This window comes from Lepisma saccharinum, chromosome 25, assembly GCF_977018435.1.
Source record: "Lepisma saccharinum chromosome 25, izLepSacc3.1, whole genome shotgun sequence".
Classification (NCBI taxonomy): domain Eukaryota; kingdom Metazoa; phylum Arthropoda; class Insecta; order Zygentoma; family Lepismatidae; genus Lepisma; species Lepisma saccharinum.
The window spans coordinates 30091731-30113582 of record NC_139253.1 but is presented as its reverse complement, the minus strand read 5'-3'; the positions used below and the strand labels follow the sequence as shown (position 1 = coordinate 30113582).

The window sequence follows — 21852 nt, the reverse complement described above, 5'->3', positions numbered from 1 at the left end:
GTGAGTGTCCCTTCGTCAATTTCATCATATCATCATCGCGATGGCTCATCTTTGCGATCAGGCAAAGGTGGCAGAAAAGCCAATTAAAATCAACAAGATCAAACCAAACTAAAACCATATTTAGTGTTATAACACCATTAAGGGCCGGTTGCACCATCTCCGCTTAACGTCTTATCCCCCACTTAACACCATTTTGCGGTTGTTCAATGTCCGCCTAACGTTACCTAGCACTTAAAGTCCCGTGTAACGTAAGTGGCGGTCGGGGCTCCGCCTAACGCGTTAAGTGCCAGGTAAACATGGAAAAGCAGTACACTGTGCAGCCAACAGATACGTGCAGCACCTAGTATAATCTGTGTTTACACTTTTATAGTTGATAAAATGGCAAAGTCTCGATCAGCTGTTGCAAATTGCGAAAGTTTGCTGCATGTTTTGCATTACCATTTAACAGCAAAAAAGGCGGATTTGTTAATTATCCCAGGAACGGCAATAAATAAAGCAACGTTTGTAAATATATGTGTAGAAATGAATATTAGGTGGTCATTTTCGTGTGTGTTCCGAAAATGTTGTATATTGATATTAGCATTAGCAGTTTCACTGTAATTTCGTATGTAGGATTTGAGTGCATGCGGGTACAGAAAATAAAACCAGGTTAAAGTAATGCGTTTGATGCTTGCAAAATTGTATTAAAATGCCGTTCCAAATAAATGAATGTGTATTTGCTGTAACAATTTTTTTTTCAACCAAACGCAATACACGAAATGTACACCATGCATCAGTTGCTTTTTCGCAATCCTAGTAATTTGTAATCTTTAAAATTAAAACACGTGTAATATTATTAGAGTCACTCCCGTCGCCATTGGTGTGAATGTAACATTGCAAATAAACAAGTAATGTGTTGTTTCCGAATAACAACTGGCAAAGAATGCACGTATAATATTTAGCTACTCTTACCGTCCAGTTCATACATATGTACGTACAAGGAACAATTTCCGAATGGTAGTGTGTTTTTTACAAACACACACATTTACAATAATAACCTTGCAAGCAACTACATACCTAGTAGTACATAAGACGTAATACCAATCTTTTAAGAAACGTATACATTGTATATGTGTGATTTTGTATGTTAACTTCCAAAATTGGCAAAAAGAAAAGTTTACTGTTAACAAGCATCCTTACGATGTTGACATGCATGTACAAGGAACAATTTCCTACTAGTTTTGTACCTAACCTAACCAACCCTACCCTAATATTCATGGGAGAGCATAAGACGTAAATGCCAAAGTTTTTTTTCGGTATTTACTACTTAGAGGAAACGTTTTATGCGAAGTAACATATTTTTAATTACATTGTGCGAGATTTTGTACTTTAACTTAAAAGCTGGCAAAGAATAATAATAATAGAGACAGGTACAGCAGTATCTTTACGGCGTTGATACATATATACAAGGAACAATTTCCGAATGGTGTTACGTTTCGTAGATGCAAAGAAAATGCACCATTGTAATAAACCTTGCACGAATCTACATGCCTGAAGATGCATAAAACGTGCACTCAAGTTTTTCTGTTTTAACATTCATATGCAATAAACATGATCTTGTATTTGATTTTTCAAAATAACTGGCCTAAAAAGACGAGTGGCTAGGGGCAGCATTAGCACCTTGGGAAATACATGCTAACAACACCAAACCTGGCCTGCCTAACCTATCCACGTAGGGATATAATAGCATAAATAAGCATGTAAATAGGTTTGGCAAATTATAATTTGTTTTTTTAAGCTATTATATACATACGTGGATAGGTTAGGCAGGCCATGTTTGGTGTTGTTAGCATGTATTACCGAAGGTGCTAATACTGTCCCTACCTGCTTGTACGTATGTACAAGGTATATTTTCCTGGTGAATATTACTGTTTTTTGTAAAGAAATATATACGTTCTTGCATTGCACTAGCATTTAACGTTGCACGAAACTACCTATCTGAAAGTATATACAGCCTGGAGTTTCTTCTTTTTTCTTAATAAGAATAAAACATGCGTACATACAGTACTACGGTACTTTACATTACTATTTGATTCTTCCTTTTGTGCTAAGATGATAGTAATTCCCAAAATATACCTTGTACATGGAACCGTTGATTAACGATTTTTTTGTGTGTGCTATTCGAATTTGTTTTGAATACAAAAATTTAATTTTCATCTGCATCGTTATTACCCAACCAACTTTCAATATTAATCTTGCACAAAAGCTGCATTATAAATAAAGAAGAAACCTATAAGATGGTCAACGTTGATAATACTAATACTCGCTATTCGCTAAAGAAGGGGTTACGAATTGATAAATTATTAACAGAAACGAATGATAAATTAGTAAGAGCAGAATAGAAGATTGCTCTTCTCATTCCGTATATTTACACAAACTCAGATATGTCAGCCTTGCACTAAAAATTGATTAAATGTAACTTGCATTTGTTACGACTTCGTAAACTTTTGGTCACTGTTTAGTAGTGTTTAATATTTTTTAAAAAGTGACCGTATGTCTTACTGAAAGATAAGACGAGGAATATTTTTTTTTGCATTATGTTAATTGGAGTACGTGAAAAATAAATTGAAAATTTTGTAAGCTTCCCTCTACTTCGAAAGATTACGGGTTATATTGTATCATATAACATACATTTGATATTATATGAGAGTACGACACATGCATTACCTACTTCTATCAGCTGTTTCATTTTATTGCAATAAATATTTAGTTTTTTTAAACATATTTCAGTTGAAAAAGCATGCATTTGGAATTGACAAGCAGACATTAGCACGTAATAAACAAACAAAACACAATCGAAAACACAACTTTCTCCAGTTTCTGTTGCCAGGTCGTACGGCAAGCAGGAGAAAGTTCCACCTTACAAGGCTGAGGATAAAAATGCTTGGTGCAACCCACCGCCGCCTAAATCTCCCGCCTGTCGTTATCCAGCACTTTGTAAAGTGGCAGATTGGTGCAACCGGCCCTTAGCCTTGTTAGCAGGTAGCTTTCCCTTGTTTCACCTTAGGTGAAAGTACAGTTGACAGCTAGAATGTTCCAGAACAACTTTCTAATAGTCTTGAGGGGAGTAATGTTTGTGTGTATATATATATCGTCCTGTTTTGTACCTTGTTACATTTGTACTTGGTGCAGAGTCTGAAGAAGACCTTGCTAGAAGGTTGAAACGTTACGTTTAGTTTATGTTTTATAATCAAATACATTTTCAGCCTTGGTCAGCATATTGAGTTTTTCATATTTAGTGGCATTTTATTGTGCAATGTGAGGTTCAGGAATTTAAACAAACCAGAGTATACCCTCTGTAGTGCCATCGATACAAAAACATGCCGTGGACGTTGAAGAATGGTAACGAACATGGCCACGGTCAGTAGCGTTAAACTTGGCAGTAAACTGTTACAAACCCACCATCTGGCGGTAGACAATCCGACCAACCGAAGGCAAAGTTGAGAAGGAAACCGTCGAAATAAGTTACTCCTTCATTGACATAGTTTTATGTGTCTGGAGTCTGGTGCTCAGTGAAAAGCTTTCGCGCGGAGTCTGTAGCAAAGTAAACAAAGAAATTTCGTCAAAATTGAGCTCTTAAATCTATAGGTCGGGACACCTGCCGGTAACTAATCTGGCTATCCTGTTGTTTATCTCCTGCCGAGGCAGCATTAGGCTCTTCCAGCGCAAACGGAATTTGGGCGATCGATCCCCAACGAATTTCTACTGCCGCGAGTAAATAACCTTAAGCCACGTTCTCCTGCCGCGTGATTGTCGGCGTAAACAAAAGGAAGACCGACTGGGCAACAGTGAGCCTGCTCCCACTGGAACAGAGTTGCCAGACGCTGATAACATGTCGCTGGTGATAGAGATATGTGTCCACTTAAGTAATCCAGAGATAAGCTTTGGGGAAGCCTCCGTTTCAACGAAAGATATGTTTTCGCTTAAAAAATACAGAGATAAGCTTTGGGAAGTTTCAGTTTTACTAAGAGATATAGATTAACTGGCTTAAATAAGCCAGAGATAAGCTTTGGGGAAGTATCACTTTCCTGAGAGATATGTATTGCCTTAAATAATACAGAGATAAGCTTTAGGGAAGTCTCAGTTTTACCAGTTTGTATTCACTTAATTAATCCCGAGATAAACTTTGGTGAAGCCTCCGTTTCACCGAGAGATATGTTTTAGCTTAAATAATACAGAGATAAGCTTTGGGAAGTCTCAGTTTTACTAAGAGATATGGATTACCTGGCTTAAATAAGCCAGAGATAAGCTTTGGGGAAGTATCACTTTCCTGAGAGATATGTATTGCCTTAAATAATACAGAGATAAGCTTTAGGGAAGTCTCTGTTTTACCAGTTTGTGTTCACTTAATTAATCCCGACATAAACTTTGGGGAAGCCTTCGTTTCACCGGGAAATATGTTTTCTCTCAAATAATACAGAGATAAACTTTAGGGAATTCGCTGATAGATATGTGTTCGATTAAATAATAAACAGAAAAGCTTTAGGGAAGTCTCAGTTTTGCCAAGAGATATACGTATGTTCACTTAATTAATCCCGAGATAAGCTTTGGGGAAGCCTCCGTTTCACCGAGAGGTATTTTTTCGCTTAAATTAGTCAGAGGTGACCTTTGGTATGTATCACTTTTGCTGAGAGATAAGTGGTCCCTTAAATAATACAGAGATAAGCTTTAGGAAAGTCTCAGTTTTACCAAGAGACATGTGTTTGCTTAAATAAGCATTGGGGAAGTATCACTTTTGCTGAGAGATATGTGTTTTCTAAAACAATACAGAGATATGGTTTGGAGAACCTTAGTTTTACCGAGAGATATGTGTTCACTTGAATAATACAGAGATAAGCTTTGGAAAATTCTAAATTTTTAGGAATTTCGATCCCTGAAGCAACAATGTTTCACTTCGTAATTGTAAACGTAAATTTAATCAATCATATTTCAGCTTCTCCAATAGTACATCAGCTAACAGCGTCGCCTTGTTCTAGTTCGATTCCCCGTGAAGCCACATTGTACAGCGGTTCGGTTCCCAGGTCAAATCTTTGTTGTCAACCTACCTGAGCATAAAATTGACATTGTAGAAATTACATTCCAAATATAAATTAATAATTTTAAATGAATTTTCTTATAGTAGCAGTGACTTCACCAAAATATTTTCTTTGGATGGGCTCAAGGGTAGACGAGATATTTTCAGGTGGACTCAGTTCTCTGTGTCTCTCTTACTCTCTCTGCCTGTCTGTTCTGTTTTTTCTACTCTGTCTTTTCTTCACTCTTACTCTCATTTGCTCTTTTTTTCCACCTTTCTCTCTTTCTATCTCTCTCTCTTCTCCCCTCTGTTTATCCATCAGTCAATTATTTCATTTTTCTTATTCTTTGTCTGGCTTTCTTCTCCTCTCTGTTTCTTTTCTTCTTTATCTTTCTCTCCCTTTTATTCTTCCCTCTCCTGCTCTGTTTCTCTATTACCTTCTCTCTCTGCTTCTTTATCATTATACTCTCTATTTTTGTCTTAGCCTATCTATTCCCCTCGTTCTTTTCTTTCTTTTTCTCTGTCGGTCTGTCTGTGATTTTGGAGGTGTGGCTGATTCTGGCTCTTCTACAAATAATTCTGAACATTTGTCATGTATCACCCCCTATTTCACAAGAATATTGTAAGCGGCTTAGAAGTTTTTCTTTCAACTACCGAAAATTCTGAAATATGTGACTGTAGAACAAGCGAAGTCTCAGTTTTCTGATATTTTTTTACCTTTACCTTTACACTTTATGTACTTTCAATTCAGGAGAAGTGTATTTGAAATATTTAGAGCACATAGAACCAATATGAATGTCTGCTTGAATTTACACATATGCATGATTTGATCGATGAGTACTTTGAAAGAGTGATACTGTAAGATCACAAGTCATCAATTTCTCTCTCCACTTTTTCACTACAATTGATTTGAATCGTACCTTTTATTTAAAAATTGTTGTCCATTATCCGCTCGAAAAAGCACCCGTTCCCAAACAACGAGTACGACGGAGCAGTGGACTTTTTAATCAAATGAATTCGTTCCCGAGAGTTAACCTTCCCCGAGAAAGTAGCTTTAATTGGACAGGGTAAGAAATAAATTGCGTCGTCCGGACACACACGCGCAAGTACGCACAGGGGAGGAGGGAGAAAAGGATGAAGCTCACAAGAAATTTCAGAAGCGGAAAATTTGCGACCTGCTTTCATCTTCTGCTCGCCTGGTACCATTAAATTTATTTTTTTGTCCGAAGACAATGGATTTCGCTCTCATCTTCGTGCTATCCTTTGTCCCACCCGCCTCGACCAAAATGGCAAGGTCAACGAGGAGGTTGGTATTTTATCCTCTGGAACTAAACTGCCTGTGCACTTCCCTATTTACGGTTTTAGAAAAAAGGAAAGGTGATAAAGTGTCCGAGGGGGAATAAATAAAGCTTCGCCTTCCAGCATGGTTGCCGGGACAATAATTGAATCGATGCCGCCTACTGGCTATAAATCAACTCGAAAGGGAGCTTGCTGATAAATTGTTGGGAGTGTTGCTCGGGAGAGCGCTTCTCCCAGCTAGCTTGGTTGTTAAGTTCTTCTGATGTTACTAGGGTGCCGCGATGGAAGTTTAGAATATCAAAATTTTCTGTTACGGCAAGATATAATGGCATCTTCCCCATATTTAGTGGCGAAAATATGATTCTGTGTCCATTTTATGGTTAACTGCATTACCAATTGACAGTAACTGCACTATATCTGTGGTTTAATCCAATTTTCAGGGAGAAATAGGGCCTCTTCACAGATAATGATGGAGACCTGAAAGAAAAATATGCTTGTAATGCTAGGAAACAAAGTAATCATATATTCAACGGTGGTTATTGATATATAGATGAGTGGAGAAGGTTACATAATTTAGAACTACATAATTTGTACTCATGTCCAGATATTATTAGAATAATTAAATCAAGAAGACTTAGGTGGGCAGGCCATGTGGCACGAATGGGAGAGGAAAGAGGAGTTTACAGGATTCTTGTTGGGAAACCTGATGGTAAGAGACCTGTAGGGAGGCCAAGATGAAGATGCAGGGAGAACGTGGAGATGGACCTAAAGGAAATCGGTAGGGATGGAAAAGAGTATATAGAACTTGCTCACGATAGGGACAGATGGAAGGCACATGTTGCTGCAGCTATGAAGCTTCGGGTTTAAAAGGCTAGAGAGTTAGTTAGTTAGTGGTTATTGATTTTAATGTATATTATTAATTACCCTCCTTTATTACACCACAATGTATATTGATTGATTGATTTGATGTTTTAAGTCCACTTTATGCACAGCAAGGCTAATCGGGACTAGACGTACAGTTTAAAGTTGGATCCGAACCACTATGTGCCTCCACCGGGAATCGAACCCGGGACCCCTTGATTACAAAGCGGCGACGCTACCACTGCGCCATCGGGAGGCCCACACACAATGTATGTTATTTTCTGTTATGTTTTCACAATAAAATCTGTATCACAGCGGTGGCGCTATTAAAATATATTTCGTTTTATAATGTTTATTAGCATAAATTATACTACATTAGTCAAACCGGGACTTTTGATTTTTGATAATAACGGAACATATTTCGACCTGTAGACTTTTACTTCTCGATGTACATTAATGCACCAATCCCAGGCCAGACCTCTACAGCCAATGATGTAATAAGCAGACGTCGGATTTTAGGTTTTTAACCTATTTTTTCCTTTACAGGTATGTAAGAAATAATAATTTATTTCAGCGTTTTGTTAAAAAACGCAACAACTGATGAAGTTTTATAGTGCCTGAAAAACCTATTTTGCTTGCTAGAACCTATTTTAGGTTTATGAGCCTAAATAAAGCCTTTTTTTTTAGGTTTTTATGTCACGGTATCTAGTGACATGTGAAACGCAATTCGATATAAATTATTTTTTGTTTATTGATTCATTTTATGCACAAACATGAAAGTGTGAGGTTTGATCTTATTTTGTGGATAAACTTGTATCCGAGCCAGACGTCGGGAGTTGGGAGAAGGGTTTTTCTTGAGTGACAGCCGCCGCTTGGAACATGACATATTTGCACCAACACGGAGATAAGGAAAGATTATTTTCGCCGCTACCGGGCTTGAGTCGCAGCAGGCGTTCGAACCCATGTTCACGGATGACCAGGAAAATCAGCTGGAGCCCAAGCCTGCAAGGATCGAAGACGCCTCGGTGACCCAGTTTCAAGACAATGGAGACAGGTCATTCGCATCTCCTCCGAAAGCGAAGCCAAGCTACTTGAGCGTGCTTTTCAACGGACGGATTTGAATCACTTATAAATATACGGTACCACCATTCCAGAGACAGTTTTTACCCGGATTTCATAGAGAGAGCATCTCCGTGCTACACTCTCGCGTGATCATTGTTTTGTGTCCGTGAACTTTGTTTCCTTACGTACCGTGAGCGAATCGCAGATAGAGAGTTACCAGTGCGCGCCTTATTTTGGTGAAGATTACGCGGTGATTTGTTTTTGCCAAGCGTGGACTACATAATAATGGAGGGCTAAAGAAGATCGAGAAGGGAGTCCGTCGACTCCCCTGACGCCTGCAACGACGCCGAAGCCAGTGAGACGACGCAAAAACCAAACACTGCACAAAGCCCGAAGGACGCTTTCAGATCGACGTCCCAACCGAAGCTCGTTACCAGAGAGAGAGAGGGAAGGACGATTCCAGAACGACGCCCAAACGAGGCATGTCACCAGAGAGAGATGATTGCAGATCGACGTCCAATTGATGCCCGACACTGGAGAGATTCCTGACCGGCGCGTGGCCACGTACATCCGACGCTAGTGACAAGAGGAACGCCCGAAGTACTAAGGAGGTGCAAGTACACCAGATCGTCGCAATTATTCTTCGTCGCGATCGACCTCGGAGAACAATTTCGCCACAAAGGAACCGTGTGCAAGTCCCGCGTCCAGGAGAGATGAATGACCACGCCAGGTAGTAGAGTCCGGTAGAGTATACTTCAGGGGGTCTATGTCAATGTAAACGTGCATTGTTCGTATCAACACCGTACAGTTAACGCCGAAGTCTCGTATATGCGCAAAGTTACTCAGGAAACCTCGAACCTAACCCCCGCGTCTGATAATTTTTGGTATGGTTATAAAAAAGGGTAATTTCATGTTCAGATGTTCTAATTTAATTGTCTGCATTCAGGGTTAGAAGCTCCATTTCATTTCTTTAATATTTAGTATAAATGGTCAAAGTGTGCTCCATTTCTTGTGTAACCGACCGCCCCGTCGCGCCATTTAATTTGTCAATAGTTGACTGATGAGTCCTTTTTAATTGTGGAAAGCGTAGTTGTTTTTATTGCAAGGTCGTGTGCGTGAAATAGTATTATTTGTTGCATAGTGGTTTTTAAGGTAATTTTTGCTCGCGCCGACGATTGATTAGTGTATTCCGGCAGCTGGAGCCAATTAAGTTTTTGCATCACTATGTAATTGAGTAGTTGTTCTCATTGGACGAGAGAGGCTTGTGTGTAATACCCCCGTCCGAGAAACTTGTATAATGTCGTGCTTACGACTCGATGCATACGTTCATTCGAACGAAATATTTAACCACGCCGACCCAATTGTCTTAGTTAACCGCTTTCCGAGGGCTGGCACTTAAGTTAATTTAAAAGAGCACAGGGGCTGGCAGACAAATGCCCTAAATTCACATAAAGGTTTAAAAATTAAAAGGAATGGTATGTTAATGAGGTCCATGATTTGTATCCATACTTCACATGTAAAAATACCTCATGTGTGTGAAAGAGAGATAGAGTGAATGTTGTGAGAGTGAGGAGGCTTTGTAAACAGTTGTTGATTGCAATGTTTTTTTTGTTGTTACAATATATATTCACTTTTTACCGTTCGTCAGTGTTGTTATTTGACGTTTTTCAGGTACCAGATATTATTCTATTAGTGTTTTATGATTGTTCGAATCTACATATCAAAGGTAAACAAAACAGTGTAACTTTTCAAGGTATTAATCTCCGCCTCGCAATAGTATGACAATAAACGACCGTCTCAATACCGAACTTGATAACTGGACCGTGAGTCACGACCGGTTTCCCGTACACATAACGCCGTTTGGCCCCGTGCCGGGGTATGATTGACACGTCATTTCGGGGACCGTGAGTGCACACGTTACATTTATATATTTTTAAAGGTTTTTACAGGATTTTTATGTCACACAGAGGCATTTGCTTTGTTTGGTCATGAGAAAATTCAATGACGAACGTGTTTGAAACATACTATCTGTTGATTTCCCTTCCTTCAAGTCCATGGGAATTTTTCAAAACTCTAAACAAAGCAAAATGTCTGGTGCCACTGTTACCTGTACAACCCAAAGTCGTCTGATCTGTGTAGTCTTGCTCACTTTCGCGTCACTTGCACACACGTCTTCCAAACTAACATTTCAGCATTTACGTTTGCACCACATCCTATGCTTTTGTTGAAAGATTATTTTCAGCATATAATTGATTCATTAATTTGTTGTTTTAAGTCCACTTTGTGGCTAATCGGAACTGGACTTACAGTTTAAAGTGGGATCCGAACCACTATGTGCCTCCATCCGGTATCGAACCCGAGACCCCTTGATTACAAGGCGACGTCGACAGCACTGCACCATCGGGATGATCATTTTCCGCATATAAGATGATTCTCACAGACAAAATTGCGGAGTTTGACTGTGGATGACGTGAAAAACGATTGTTGCCTAACTATACGGCGAGGAGCGGATTTTAATAGCAAATTTCGAATGGTAATTCTGCCATCGCCGTAGGGTTAGGCAACACACATAACGTTATGCAAGAGAGTGCGTATTTCAGAATACAAGTGTCCAATTTTTATTGACAGTGACTATACGTAATCAGCATTTTTCAGGAACTTTGAACTATTTTCCGTTCTTTTGAACCTACTTCAAGATTTTTCGAGCCTAAGTTATGATTTTTATGACCTATTTTAGGATTTTTAGAGCCTATTTTAGGAACCTTAAAGCACATTTTTTAGAACCTAGATATGCTGAACTGCCAATTCTGCATTAACGCCAAAAATAGCGTTCTTCATTGATTGATTTGAATTACAGTAGACCGTCGATTATCCGAAGTAATTGGGGGACATGGGTGTTCGGAAAACTGGTTTGTTCGGATAATCGAACTGTACATGTTTATTTGCCAAAAAGAAGTACTGTACAGTAAATTTATTCATAAAAACAGGCATCTCTTTAAGTATGTATTACAAAGTAACGTACAAAGGCAACTTTAGTAGGAATATATAGTATGTGGTACAGTTTATTAAACAAAAATATGTACATATTACATACGCATTTTGCATGAACAATACACACAGTACACAAAATTAACGTTTAAAAAAATCCTTTATTTTGGTCTGTCTAAGCAAACCTACACGCTTACGAGCAGCTAAGTCACGTACTTTTTTCATTACAGATATCTGAAAGTGAGCTAGTACACAGTTCGGTTAAGCGGTCGTTCGGTTGACCGACGTTCGGATAATCGACGCTCTACTGTATTTTCCTTCGCACTTCTGCTGCTTTTGGCAGAAGATGAGGAAGAATAAAATGGTTCGATGAAATGGATTATGGGGCAATCACAAACATACATGGACGACGCAACACAAGTCCTGCAGAGTATTATACTGGCTGCAGATCTAGACGCCAGAGCCTCGTTAGTCTGTAAAATGCAGTCCAGGGTATACTACGTGGGCGTGATGTTAACATTTGGGCCCCGTACACACCAAAAGTAGTGTTCTGTCACGTTGTAAAGCTTGCATCACACTTTTTACAGTGTGGATGTTGAAATAGATAGGTATAGTGAGAAAATAAATTAATACACCAGTGGCGTGGCGTGACTTTTTCAAAAGTATTACCGGTCGCGGTCATCAGACGTTATCATCTCCACCCTACCCCCCTCCAAAAAAATGCCATTGATCTGGATTTTTGTTCATTTCGTTCTTTTTTTTTTAATCAGCTCAGTGATTTATTTAGCCACAATCACTCCTAGAAAGAACTACCGCTCATGAGAGAGTTACCGCGAAAATCCAGTGAATAGTAGTCGAGCCTTGTCAACCATCTCTGTTTCTTTGCAATGAGGTGGAAAGGGGAAGAAGAACCACACATTCGGATCAGTTTGACGTTTCTGCGGTGAGCAGACGACAGAATTCCCCTCCTCCAGCGGTGGAAGGGAAGTCCAGATGTACGTTCTACTGTTGCCAACTTAGTTTTTTGGAGCAAGGTTTGTCCACATCACGAATCGCATCAAGTACTTATATTTTCGTCTATTACGTAAACGGTTTCACTTGTAGTTAAATCCAGCTTTGGCTTTGCAGTCTAGCTCTTGTTGCTTCAGAGAAATAGTATCCCCGTTTTAGGCGGGATTTAGCTCTTTTCTGGAAATCCAATGTGACAACACTTGCTGATCCGGTAGGCCGCAGCGGAAACAGGGCCCCTAAACAGGCATATGAATAACCCCCTAGCACACTTGCCTCCAAGTCTTTCCCCGCTGTTTCCTTGCATCGGCGCCCTTTCCTCCTGTTGCCTCTTGAGGGTAGCGGAACGGCCTGTCTCTTCGCTTTTGTCGGCTGCAGAAAAAAATGTCCTCTGCAATATACACTCAACTCGGTTAACTTATTTAACAGTGTTGTTATTTTATTAAGAAAGAAACTTTTTAACTTCTTTATATTTTTCTGTTACCTGCGGTAACACCGGTTACATGCACGCCACGCAACACACTGACTTGTTGATACATTTTGGGCTAGTTGCGATTTCGAAGACTACTGCGGTAACATCTGTATGATGAGGGTAAAGTCTGAAAAGTGTGCGGTTGGAAGAGAAGGGCGATCCGATGGGGAACCACCCTATCTGGAAAATGAACATACCGCAGTCGTTTTGGCGGCAGTCATCCGTGCACTCAACAAATCAACGGGACTTCGTGGGTGCGAATGCGGTAAATGTAGATGGGTGGAATGGACTCCTGCGAATGGTTTGCGAGCAACACGAGGGATAATGAATGCAGGTTGGGGTGGCGCCTGACGCGCTAACTTCTCAATTAACGCCGCGGGGTGGACGTGAATGCAGCCGTTGGTTATGTGGCCGTCCGTCATTTACATAATGTTTCATAATAATTTGTGCAAAACACAATGTATGGGTCGCCAGGGCGAGAACGGATGTGGGGATAAAATGGGGGAAGCATAACTTCCAGAGCCGACTAAGGTCATCTTGCAAAGCGACAAACACAAAAGAAGAAAATGAAACTTACTTTCCGAAGAAAAATTTAAAAATCACAATTCGAATTCAGCCCTTTGTAGGAAAGGAAATTTCAAAATGGCTAAATATTAGTAAAGGTTTTTAAAAACTAACGGCACACCGGAGGATTGTGGGTAGGACTCAACACATTCTCAATCTGGACCATAGTGGAAGTGATGTGATCAGCACCACGATCAACCCTCCAGGGTTGCCACCAGGCACCCACTGATTGGAGGCTGGGTGACCCCACCCTTGGAATCAAACCAGGGTCTCACGCATAGTAGTTAGACGCACTACCAACTAGAGAAATGTCACTGTGTAACAAGTAGAACCAATCGCAGCTTTATGTTTTAAATATTTTTGAAAATATAGAAGAATTGCTAACAATAGTTTCAACAATCCTTGTTTAAATGCCTCAGAAAAGTCTTACCATGTATTTGATTGTTAACAGTGAGATTTTCGATTCGTTACATTGATTTATTTTACTTTGCTTTTCTGCCACTTTTGGCTAATCGCGAAGATGATGAAAAGTGGACACACAACACATACCCCACAGAGTATTATACCGGCAGTGAATCCATACGCCGGAGCCTCACTAGCTTGCAAAATGCCGTCCAGGGTCAATGGCATTTTAGCAGTACTTTTGACCTCAGTAAAAACTAACAAGATAAGTGTAGGCCTATCCAAAATACCAGGTGGTTATAATTAAAGTGACGGTGTTCAGAGTGGTACAGCACGGGCTGTAATGAGAGTAGCAGTCTGAAACTTCGTAGATATGATAATGAAGCAATGCGCTCCCGAATTATGAAAAAAAAAAAAAAAATAGTTCCAATTCTCGCCACCAGTGTAAAAAATGGCGCTGTAAGCAGTCAAAACGTGGAATTTTCCGTAACTCTGACGTCAAAGTCGGTGACATTGCCTAACCATTGTGTGAGCTCCCTGGTTGTTGTTGGTGACGCTTGTTGCTTTTTTTTTCCTTTAGTGATGTGAATGTTCGCCGAACATTAAAAGTTTGATTTTTCCCGTGTAAAAAGCAATGGCTATTGCGAAGAAAGACCGTGCACTGCTAGTGAAGTTGTTTTACCAGAATGGGAGCAATAGTAACGCTGCACTGCGGAAATATCGCCATCAGAAAGGGCTGAGAAGAGGGCCCATGTCAATTAATGGGCTGAAGAAGATGATGAAGAAATTCGAGGAAACAGGTGAATTGGGTGTTGCACCAGGGAGAGGAAGGCGGCCCATCCCCGTGGAAGTTGTGGACGAAGTTGCTGTAGCTGCAGCTGACCGTGCAGCACATGCCTCAACTTCTGCAACCAGTGCTAGAGCTGTGGCACGTGAATTGTCACTCCCCTGGTCAACAGTTCGCAAGGTATTGCGGTGAATTTTACACTGGTATCCCTACAAGATTCAAATTGTGCACCAATTGAAACCCCAAGATATTCCACAACGCCGTGAGTTTGCCCATCGGTTTTTGGCACGCATGGAAGTGGATGACATGTGGCCGGGGAATATTCTGTGGACTGACGAGGCGCATTTTACTCTCGTCGGTACAGTGAATACTCAGAACTGTCGCATATGGGGTTCCACTCGTCCACATGTTGTGCAGGAACAACCATTGCACTCAGTTTACGTGACTGCATGGTGTGGGTTCACTAGCTCCTTCATTCTTGGTCCGTTTTTCTTTGAGGAGATGACACCTCGAGGGCCTGTTAGGTGTACAGTGACATCTGCACGTTATAGGGACCTCCTTGTGCAACACGTGATTCCAGCTTTGCAAGAGCGGAACTGTGAACACACCACCATTTTCATGCAAGATGGGGCAAAACCACATGTCGCTCGCCACGTGAAAGATTTGCTGCGAGAAACCTTCACTAATGACCGCATCATCTCTAGGCAGTTTCCAGATGATTGGCCTTCCAGATCCCCCGACCTTAATCCATGTGACTTCTGGCTGTGGGGATATTTAAAAGATCGTGTCTATCAGGGACATGTCCGGTCTCTGCCTGATCTGAAGGCTAGCATACAACGACATGTCGCTCAGATTTCACCAGACATGCTGCAAGCAACCGTCGACCATGCCGTGTTACGAATGCAGCATGTTGCTGAATTGGGAGGCCATATTGAACAGTTCTTGTAACCATAGTTCCTAATAAACATGCCAGAGCCATTGTTCTCATGTGTTTGATCTTTCCTGCCTTTTTCCTGTAACTATACCACGTTTTGACTGCTTACAGCGCCATTTTTACCCTGGTGGCGAGAATTGGAACTTTTTTTTTTTTTTGCATAATTCGCGAGCGCATTGCTTCATTAGCATATCTACGAAGTTTCAGACTGCTACTCTCATTACAGCCCGTGCTGTACCACTCTGAACACCGTCACTTTAATTATAACCACCTTGTATAATAAATATGAAACTAAATTTAAATGTTGGCTGTATCAGGAGCGTATCTTACTTTACCACAATCAACCACATCCCAGTGCACGATTACACATCAGTCAGAATTTTAAAACGGGTATCTTCTTTGTTAGCAAGTATCAACTCAGCAGCTTCGTCTTGTGTTTCAGTTGAGTGCTGTTTACATTTCTCGAATAGCTTGAATACAGTTGTGACTGTTTTCCTTGCGTGGTGAAATTGTATGATTCGTCCACACAAATGTCGAACATACCCACTTTCATTCCTTTATATTTCGAAATTAAGACTAATTGAGAATACGACACTGACCAATGCAATAGTGCGCAGATGTGATCCAAGTTCTGTTTCCGAAACATAGAGGTGGATTGGATTGGATTGATTTGGTGTTTTAAGTCCACTTTATGAACAGTAAGGCTAATCGGGACTGGACCTACAGTTTAAAGTGGGATCCGAACCACTGTGTGCCTCCACCGGGAATCGAACCCGGGAAACAGAGAGGTGGAATAAGGCATACACTTCATGAGAAGAGGCGAAGCATATTGATCAGGATTTCACTGAACCGAGATCAAATTCATTGTCGGTGTGTACATATACAGGGTGAGCCAAAAATAAATAGATTCAAAGTTTTTCAGAAACAGAAACATGGTTGGAAGGGTATGTCATGAGGTTTACATGGCTAAGTTATAAATGTTCCATGTGTGAGCCTTTTGTAACACGACAGATATCAATGCGAAATTCCAGTTCTCCTCTACCAGGACTTTTTCCCTTGCACAGACAACCAGTTCCCTCAAATTTCTTGATCCAATCGTAGATGGACTGCCTTGTGAGTGGTTGGGATGCCACACCGTGTTCTAAGACGACGCTGTACGACGGTAACAGAATTTGTTTTTACAAATTCAAGCAGACAGAAAGCCTTTTCTACCTGGCTAGGGGCCATATTGCTCGACTAACGTCAAGGGCGCTCACGTGATGCTGACGTCACTAAAACAAACAAAAAGTGGAGGTCGTAAACTTGAAACCTTTCTCTACAAAACAGTACTAAATGCTTCCTGATGAAACAAACAGTTTACGATTTATAAAGCGTTTAATCTGTATATTTCTTCTACGCTCACCCTGTATATAGTAATAATGTTTAACAATGATGAGGAAAAGTTACTTGGGGGTTGATGAAATCGCTCCTTGCTTCCAGCGTGCACGTAAGTGAAGTGGAATCTGGAATGAAGCGCTGATTGGATAAAAATGTAAGACGTGGCGCTAATAAGGAGAAGGCAGAAGGCAATTTATATTTCTATTATAGAGCAGTATGGCTTATTATGTGGCTTATATCAAAAGAGCTTCCTAAGGACATAGTTATCGACTTACAAGTGTATGTGCATGCGTGAAGGGTGGAATCGAAGAGACAAAAAATTTAACAAATTGGCTGGGGGGGATTGACTCGTTATCCATTTACTCATCTATATTAGCATCCCAGGAGAGGGGAGAAGAGATGAATAAGGCAATGGGGGAGAATTTCCTATTTCCCTAATAACGATTCTCAATACCAGAAATGGAAATTAACAGCGACTCGTTCGGGCGTTCCTAACAGATAAGCTTCCGGCAAAGTGAGGGGGGACAGAACAGTTTGACGAGAACAGTTCGTTCCCCAAATATTGACTCGGATCGCACAGAGTTGCGTTTGTCTATCAAACATGGCTGCCATGGCACTCGGAACTCTGAACTCAGAGGCAAGATTCGATTATTAAACAACCGTTTGGTCTGGTGGATGCTAAAAATGTTCTACCTGGATTTACGTAGACATTCATTTGCTCCTTTTGATATTTAGCAAAGACAATTCGTTGAGCTTGATCGATCAAAAATATCTGTATTCTTTAATGTTTTGTATTTCCTCCTTGATTTTCGTCTGGTGAAATTCGATTTCCATGTAATTTGTTACAGGAACGAAGCTTTGTTTCGAGTTTTTCATTTAAGTCCACTTTATGCACAGAAAGATGATGAGGACTAGACCTACAGTTCAAAGTAGGATCCGAACCACTTTGTGTATCCACCGGATATCGAACCCGGGACCCTTTGAAGCTTTGTTTTAAGAAAATGACAATAAAAAACATTAGTTGAACTTGACAAAAAAATGTATCTTATTATTATTGTTATTGAAGTTCAAATTATGCTTTTGTAGTGTCAAACATTTCTCATCTATCATTCTGTCCGCAGAATTCAATTTACTTGCTCAAAATAGACCGGAAACGGTGTTGATCGGTTTGTGACTATTGTTCTGATTCCTTCAGTTACTTCTTACAATGGTTCACACCGCAGGATTTTTTTTCGGAAGGTACTGGAATTGTAAAGATGGATATTTCATAGCTGCATTGTACGGGGCGGTAACAGGATACACTGTAAATTATTACGTAATTACCCTTTTTAACCGACGTTTTCAAAAGTTGCTCGAAGACAAAAAATGGTAATCGGGAGTAATTTTGAGGGGAGTTCTTTGCTCCTTTCATTTGAAAATATTAATTTTCTCAAACTTTCGGGGAGTGCTTAGCCCCATCAGCCCTTTCCTACGTACGCCACTAGTTCACACCCTTACTTGTATTTGCTGATTCTCCCTAATAATGTCTCACAATATTTTCAGCTCCACTATAGCGATAATTGTATGGTAAAACTATTAATTATCAGTGCATTTAGTAATATTATTTATTGTGTTCTTTATCTGGAAAGTGTCTTGAATATGTAGACACAGTGGCGGCGATTGGGTTCCAAAACCGGGGGAGCAAGGTGCCAAAAACTGGGGGAGGGGGTAAAGTCAGTATATTTCCCTTTGTAGGTAAGGTTTAGCATAGTGCGGGGGCAAAAGTGGCGATAAGTGGGGGGCAACTTCACCCCTCGCCCCCTTAATTGCCGCCACTGTGTACACATTACTTAACACTCAAGAAAAGTTATTCTCGAAAATGTATAATTATTTGATATTTTTACAGCCCATGCTTCTGTAATCCACATGTGCGTCTTTATTCTTATAAAAATATCCCTTAAACTTTGTTGCAATATATTCATAAAGTTTTTTTTATATATAGTATACAGATCTTAATTTGTCTTCAAACTATGCAAATCTAAAACATTTTTCTTCAAACTATACGAATCTTAATTTTTTTAAATCTATATGTCCAGAATAACTATCAAGTGAAATGCATTAACAACGGTGAAAATGGTATTGATTATATAGATTTAATGAATAAAGATAAGTCACATGTTATAATTTTTATTCGCAGGTCGACCAGTTGTATATCCTATTAACAAGACGTTGATGGCCATTATGGGAAAGCCTTTGTCCCTATCAGTGGAGTTCTGTGCCAACCCTCCTGCATCACGTGTCATGTGGCTGACGGAGAGGCTATTACTGAGGCCGGGAGACGTAGTGGATAGATACATCGCTCACAATCTCACGGTAAGATATGCATTTCTCTTACTTATGTGACTACTTGTAAATAGATCAGAGCGTTCTGTTGAGTCGTTACTTATAGCCTACTTTAGCATAAATTATCCGTTTGTTTTCTGTTTAAGTAGACGAAATAATTTTTGGGGTTCTTTCTGGTGACAATCTATCTTTTGTTTTTAAATGTATAGTATTTGTTGTAGAAGATCATAAAATGGTTAAAATCAAGCAATTGAATGTAACAGAAATAGCCCAGATAAACGTTTATTTGTGGTAATAGCGAATGAAACTCTTAAAGTTTCATTCCAAATTGACAAGTGACACGTAAAACAAGGATTTCACATCAAACTGCTAACTAACATGCGTGTATTTCTCACCACAAACGTCACACGGTTCCGTTTCAAGTGGTGTCACACGAGACCAGTGCGATAGGAGGGCCTTCAAGTTATTTTACAATATGATTAGGATTCCAGCCAACTTGTAGAAGAGGTTGATATGGGTTATATTCGAGAGTGGTACGAGTATCTTAAAAATAAGCTATTAATGTTGGTTTTACTTGGCCATATGCACACAAGATGAGTGATGCTTAAGTAGTCAGTCACATATTCTTACATGCTATGGCAAAATGGCATTATATTTATTCTACATACTTCTACAACCCATGCCCACTGTGTGCACAAGGACCTGATGTGTAGAGCCCCTCCTCTGTTGAGTTGCGGGTATCGTAATGTGCTTCGAATCCCAGGTAAGATGTGGATATGTGTTTTGTGTTTATCTACTTATGAATTCCATCAATCACCTGCAGCATCCTAGTCTGATGGTGCGTTGTATCGAGCACAGATAGTCGTTCGTGTTTCTATATAATTCTGTGGACAGAAAAATAACCATTCCCATTTTCACTGAATATATTTACATCACCTTATCTGGGGTGAAATGCATTGATATTACATGTTAAATGCGCTATTTCACAACACCCCAGAGTTTCTATGAAGGAGAAACAAAACAGACGAAGACATTTGTATAGAGATAAAACCCTAAAAATGTTTGAGGGAGATATGAAGGGAACAGATTCGATTTCTACCTTTTGGAATACGGTGTCTTTGGCGAAAGGATTTTCCCATCTCACGCGAAAATTCGCCGACGCGTCGAAACGAAAAGAAATATAAAGAAAAAGAAAAATCGAGAACGAAATGTACACTTGAAAGTAGTATATCATTCGGAATGCAAATCGAACTTGGGGGGTTGGGCTTTCCGTAGCCCCACCCGTTCTCTTTCCTCGGCGAAACAAAGATGTACCACAGATCCACAGAGGGACGTTCTTTTTTTATATCCCCTTTCGTTTACTTTCCTTCCCATTTCGCTGGAGCTGATAGGCAAATTGTGGGGTTTTGTGAGAGAAATTCCAATTCTCTACGGTTCATTTCGGGTGATGTGGGTATATTTTGTGGGTTTAGCGAGAGCACAACTGGCGCTGAAGACGCACGAGCCTTCGGGAATTTTGCTTTCAAAGAGAATCTTCTCTCTCCGCCGAAGAAACCATAGGTTTAAGACGAGGAGAGCTGCGAGACGAATGCTCCAAATGCGTCTGCTTCGGCGAGAACTTCTTCAGTGTTGCCAACTGTTTCGTTCTGAACTTGATGATGTAAGCCAAATGAACATTGTAGCAGATACACAGAAAAATTCAAAACATAATTGCAACCTTACATTACACTGAATTTCTAGTTCACACGATACGCGAACGATGAGCAGACTTGTATATCTTAAAAGTTGAATTTCAAGTACCTAACGCTCAACTGGCATTTCATGATATTACACATGTTTTGTTGTGAGAATTAAATACAGTTTATACTCTTTAAGCTATTATTTCACTTGAAATAATCCGTTACAAGTTTAGTTCGCAGTTAATACAAGATATTAGTTGAAATCAGTCTTCCTCATAAAAAAAATCAAAATCGACAACTTTGAAACATTGACATTTATACAGTGTTCTTGAACTCGGCGAGTCCCTGTTCATTTATGAACATATGACAATAGAAAATCATTCGTTACTTGCGAGTGTATTATATCAGGTGTAATTTTTTTACTCTTAATCATCCATGTACATATGTTGTATGGCGCAACCATATTACGCATTTTTGATATTATAAAAAATGCCGCCGTTTTTGTGTCAAAGTACGTTTAGTGGCTGACTGATCCAAGACTCCGAATGAATGTTTTAACCCTAACAAAACTGTAAGAAAGGTGACTTGAAAATACAATTACAACTTATTATATACAGCTAATGTAATCAATCACTTAAAAAGTAATAAGTGTTAGGAATTATTTTTTCTATGTTGATAATAGAGGCAAACAATTCTACCATGTCCTTATTAACAGTTAAGACTGTGTCTAAAATGTATTCTGCACGTTAAATATGGTTCATGGTAAAAGGCCTAACGAGAGATTACATCAATTTCGTTGTTTGAAAGTCAAATTTCTATTTCTTGAATTTTCTTTACCAAATATACAATTTCAAAGGCGTACATAATGCATCATGTTGAACACATTTCCAAAAAAAAAACACCAATATGGTTAAATTAACACTAATCTTACATGTTTAGAATTTTTTGCTCGTGCATGTTTGCAACACTGCAAAGAAGACACAAAATTTCGAAACAGCGTCTTCTATCTTTCCTCCATGTTTTATGATTTGATTCTCCCCTCGG

The 21852-nt window shown here is 39.7% G+C and overlaps 1 protein-coding gene across 1 annotated transcript in view; it reads left to right on the top strand.

Annotated features, from left to right (window-relative positions):
• Window positions 1-21852, top strand: part of tei (irregular chiasm C-roughest protein teiresias) — a 703385-nt gene that overhangs the window by 632630 nt on the left and 48903 nt on the right. The window contains exon 7 of the mRNA XM_083111536.1: window positions 18984-19159. Coding sequence (XP_082967662.1) covers window positions 18984-19159 — 176 coding nt within the window. The remainder of the gene's footprint in view (window positions 1-18983; window positions 19160-21852) is intronic.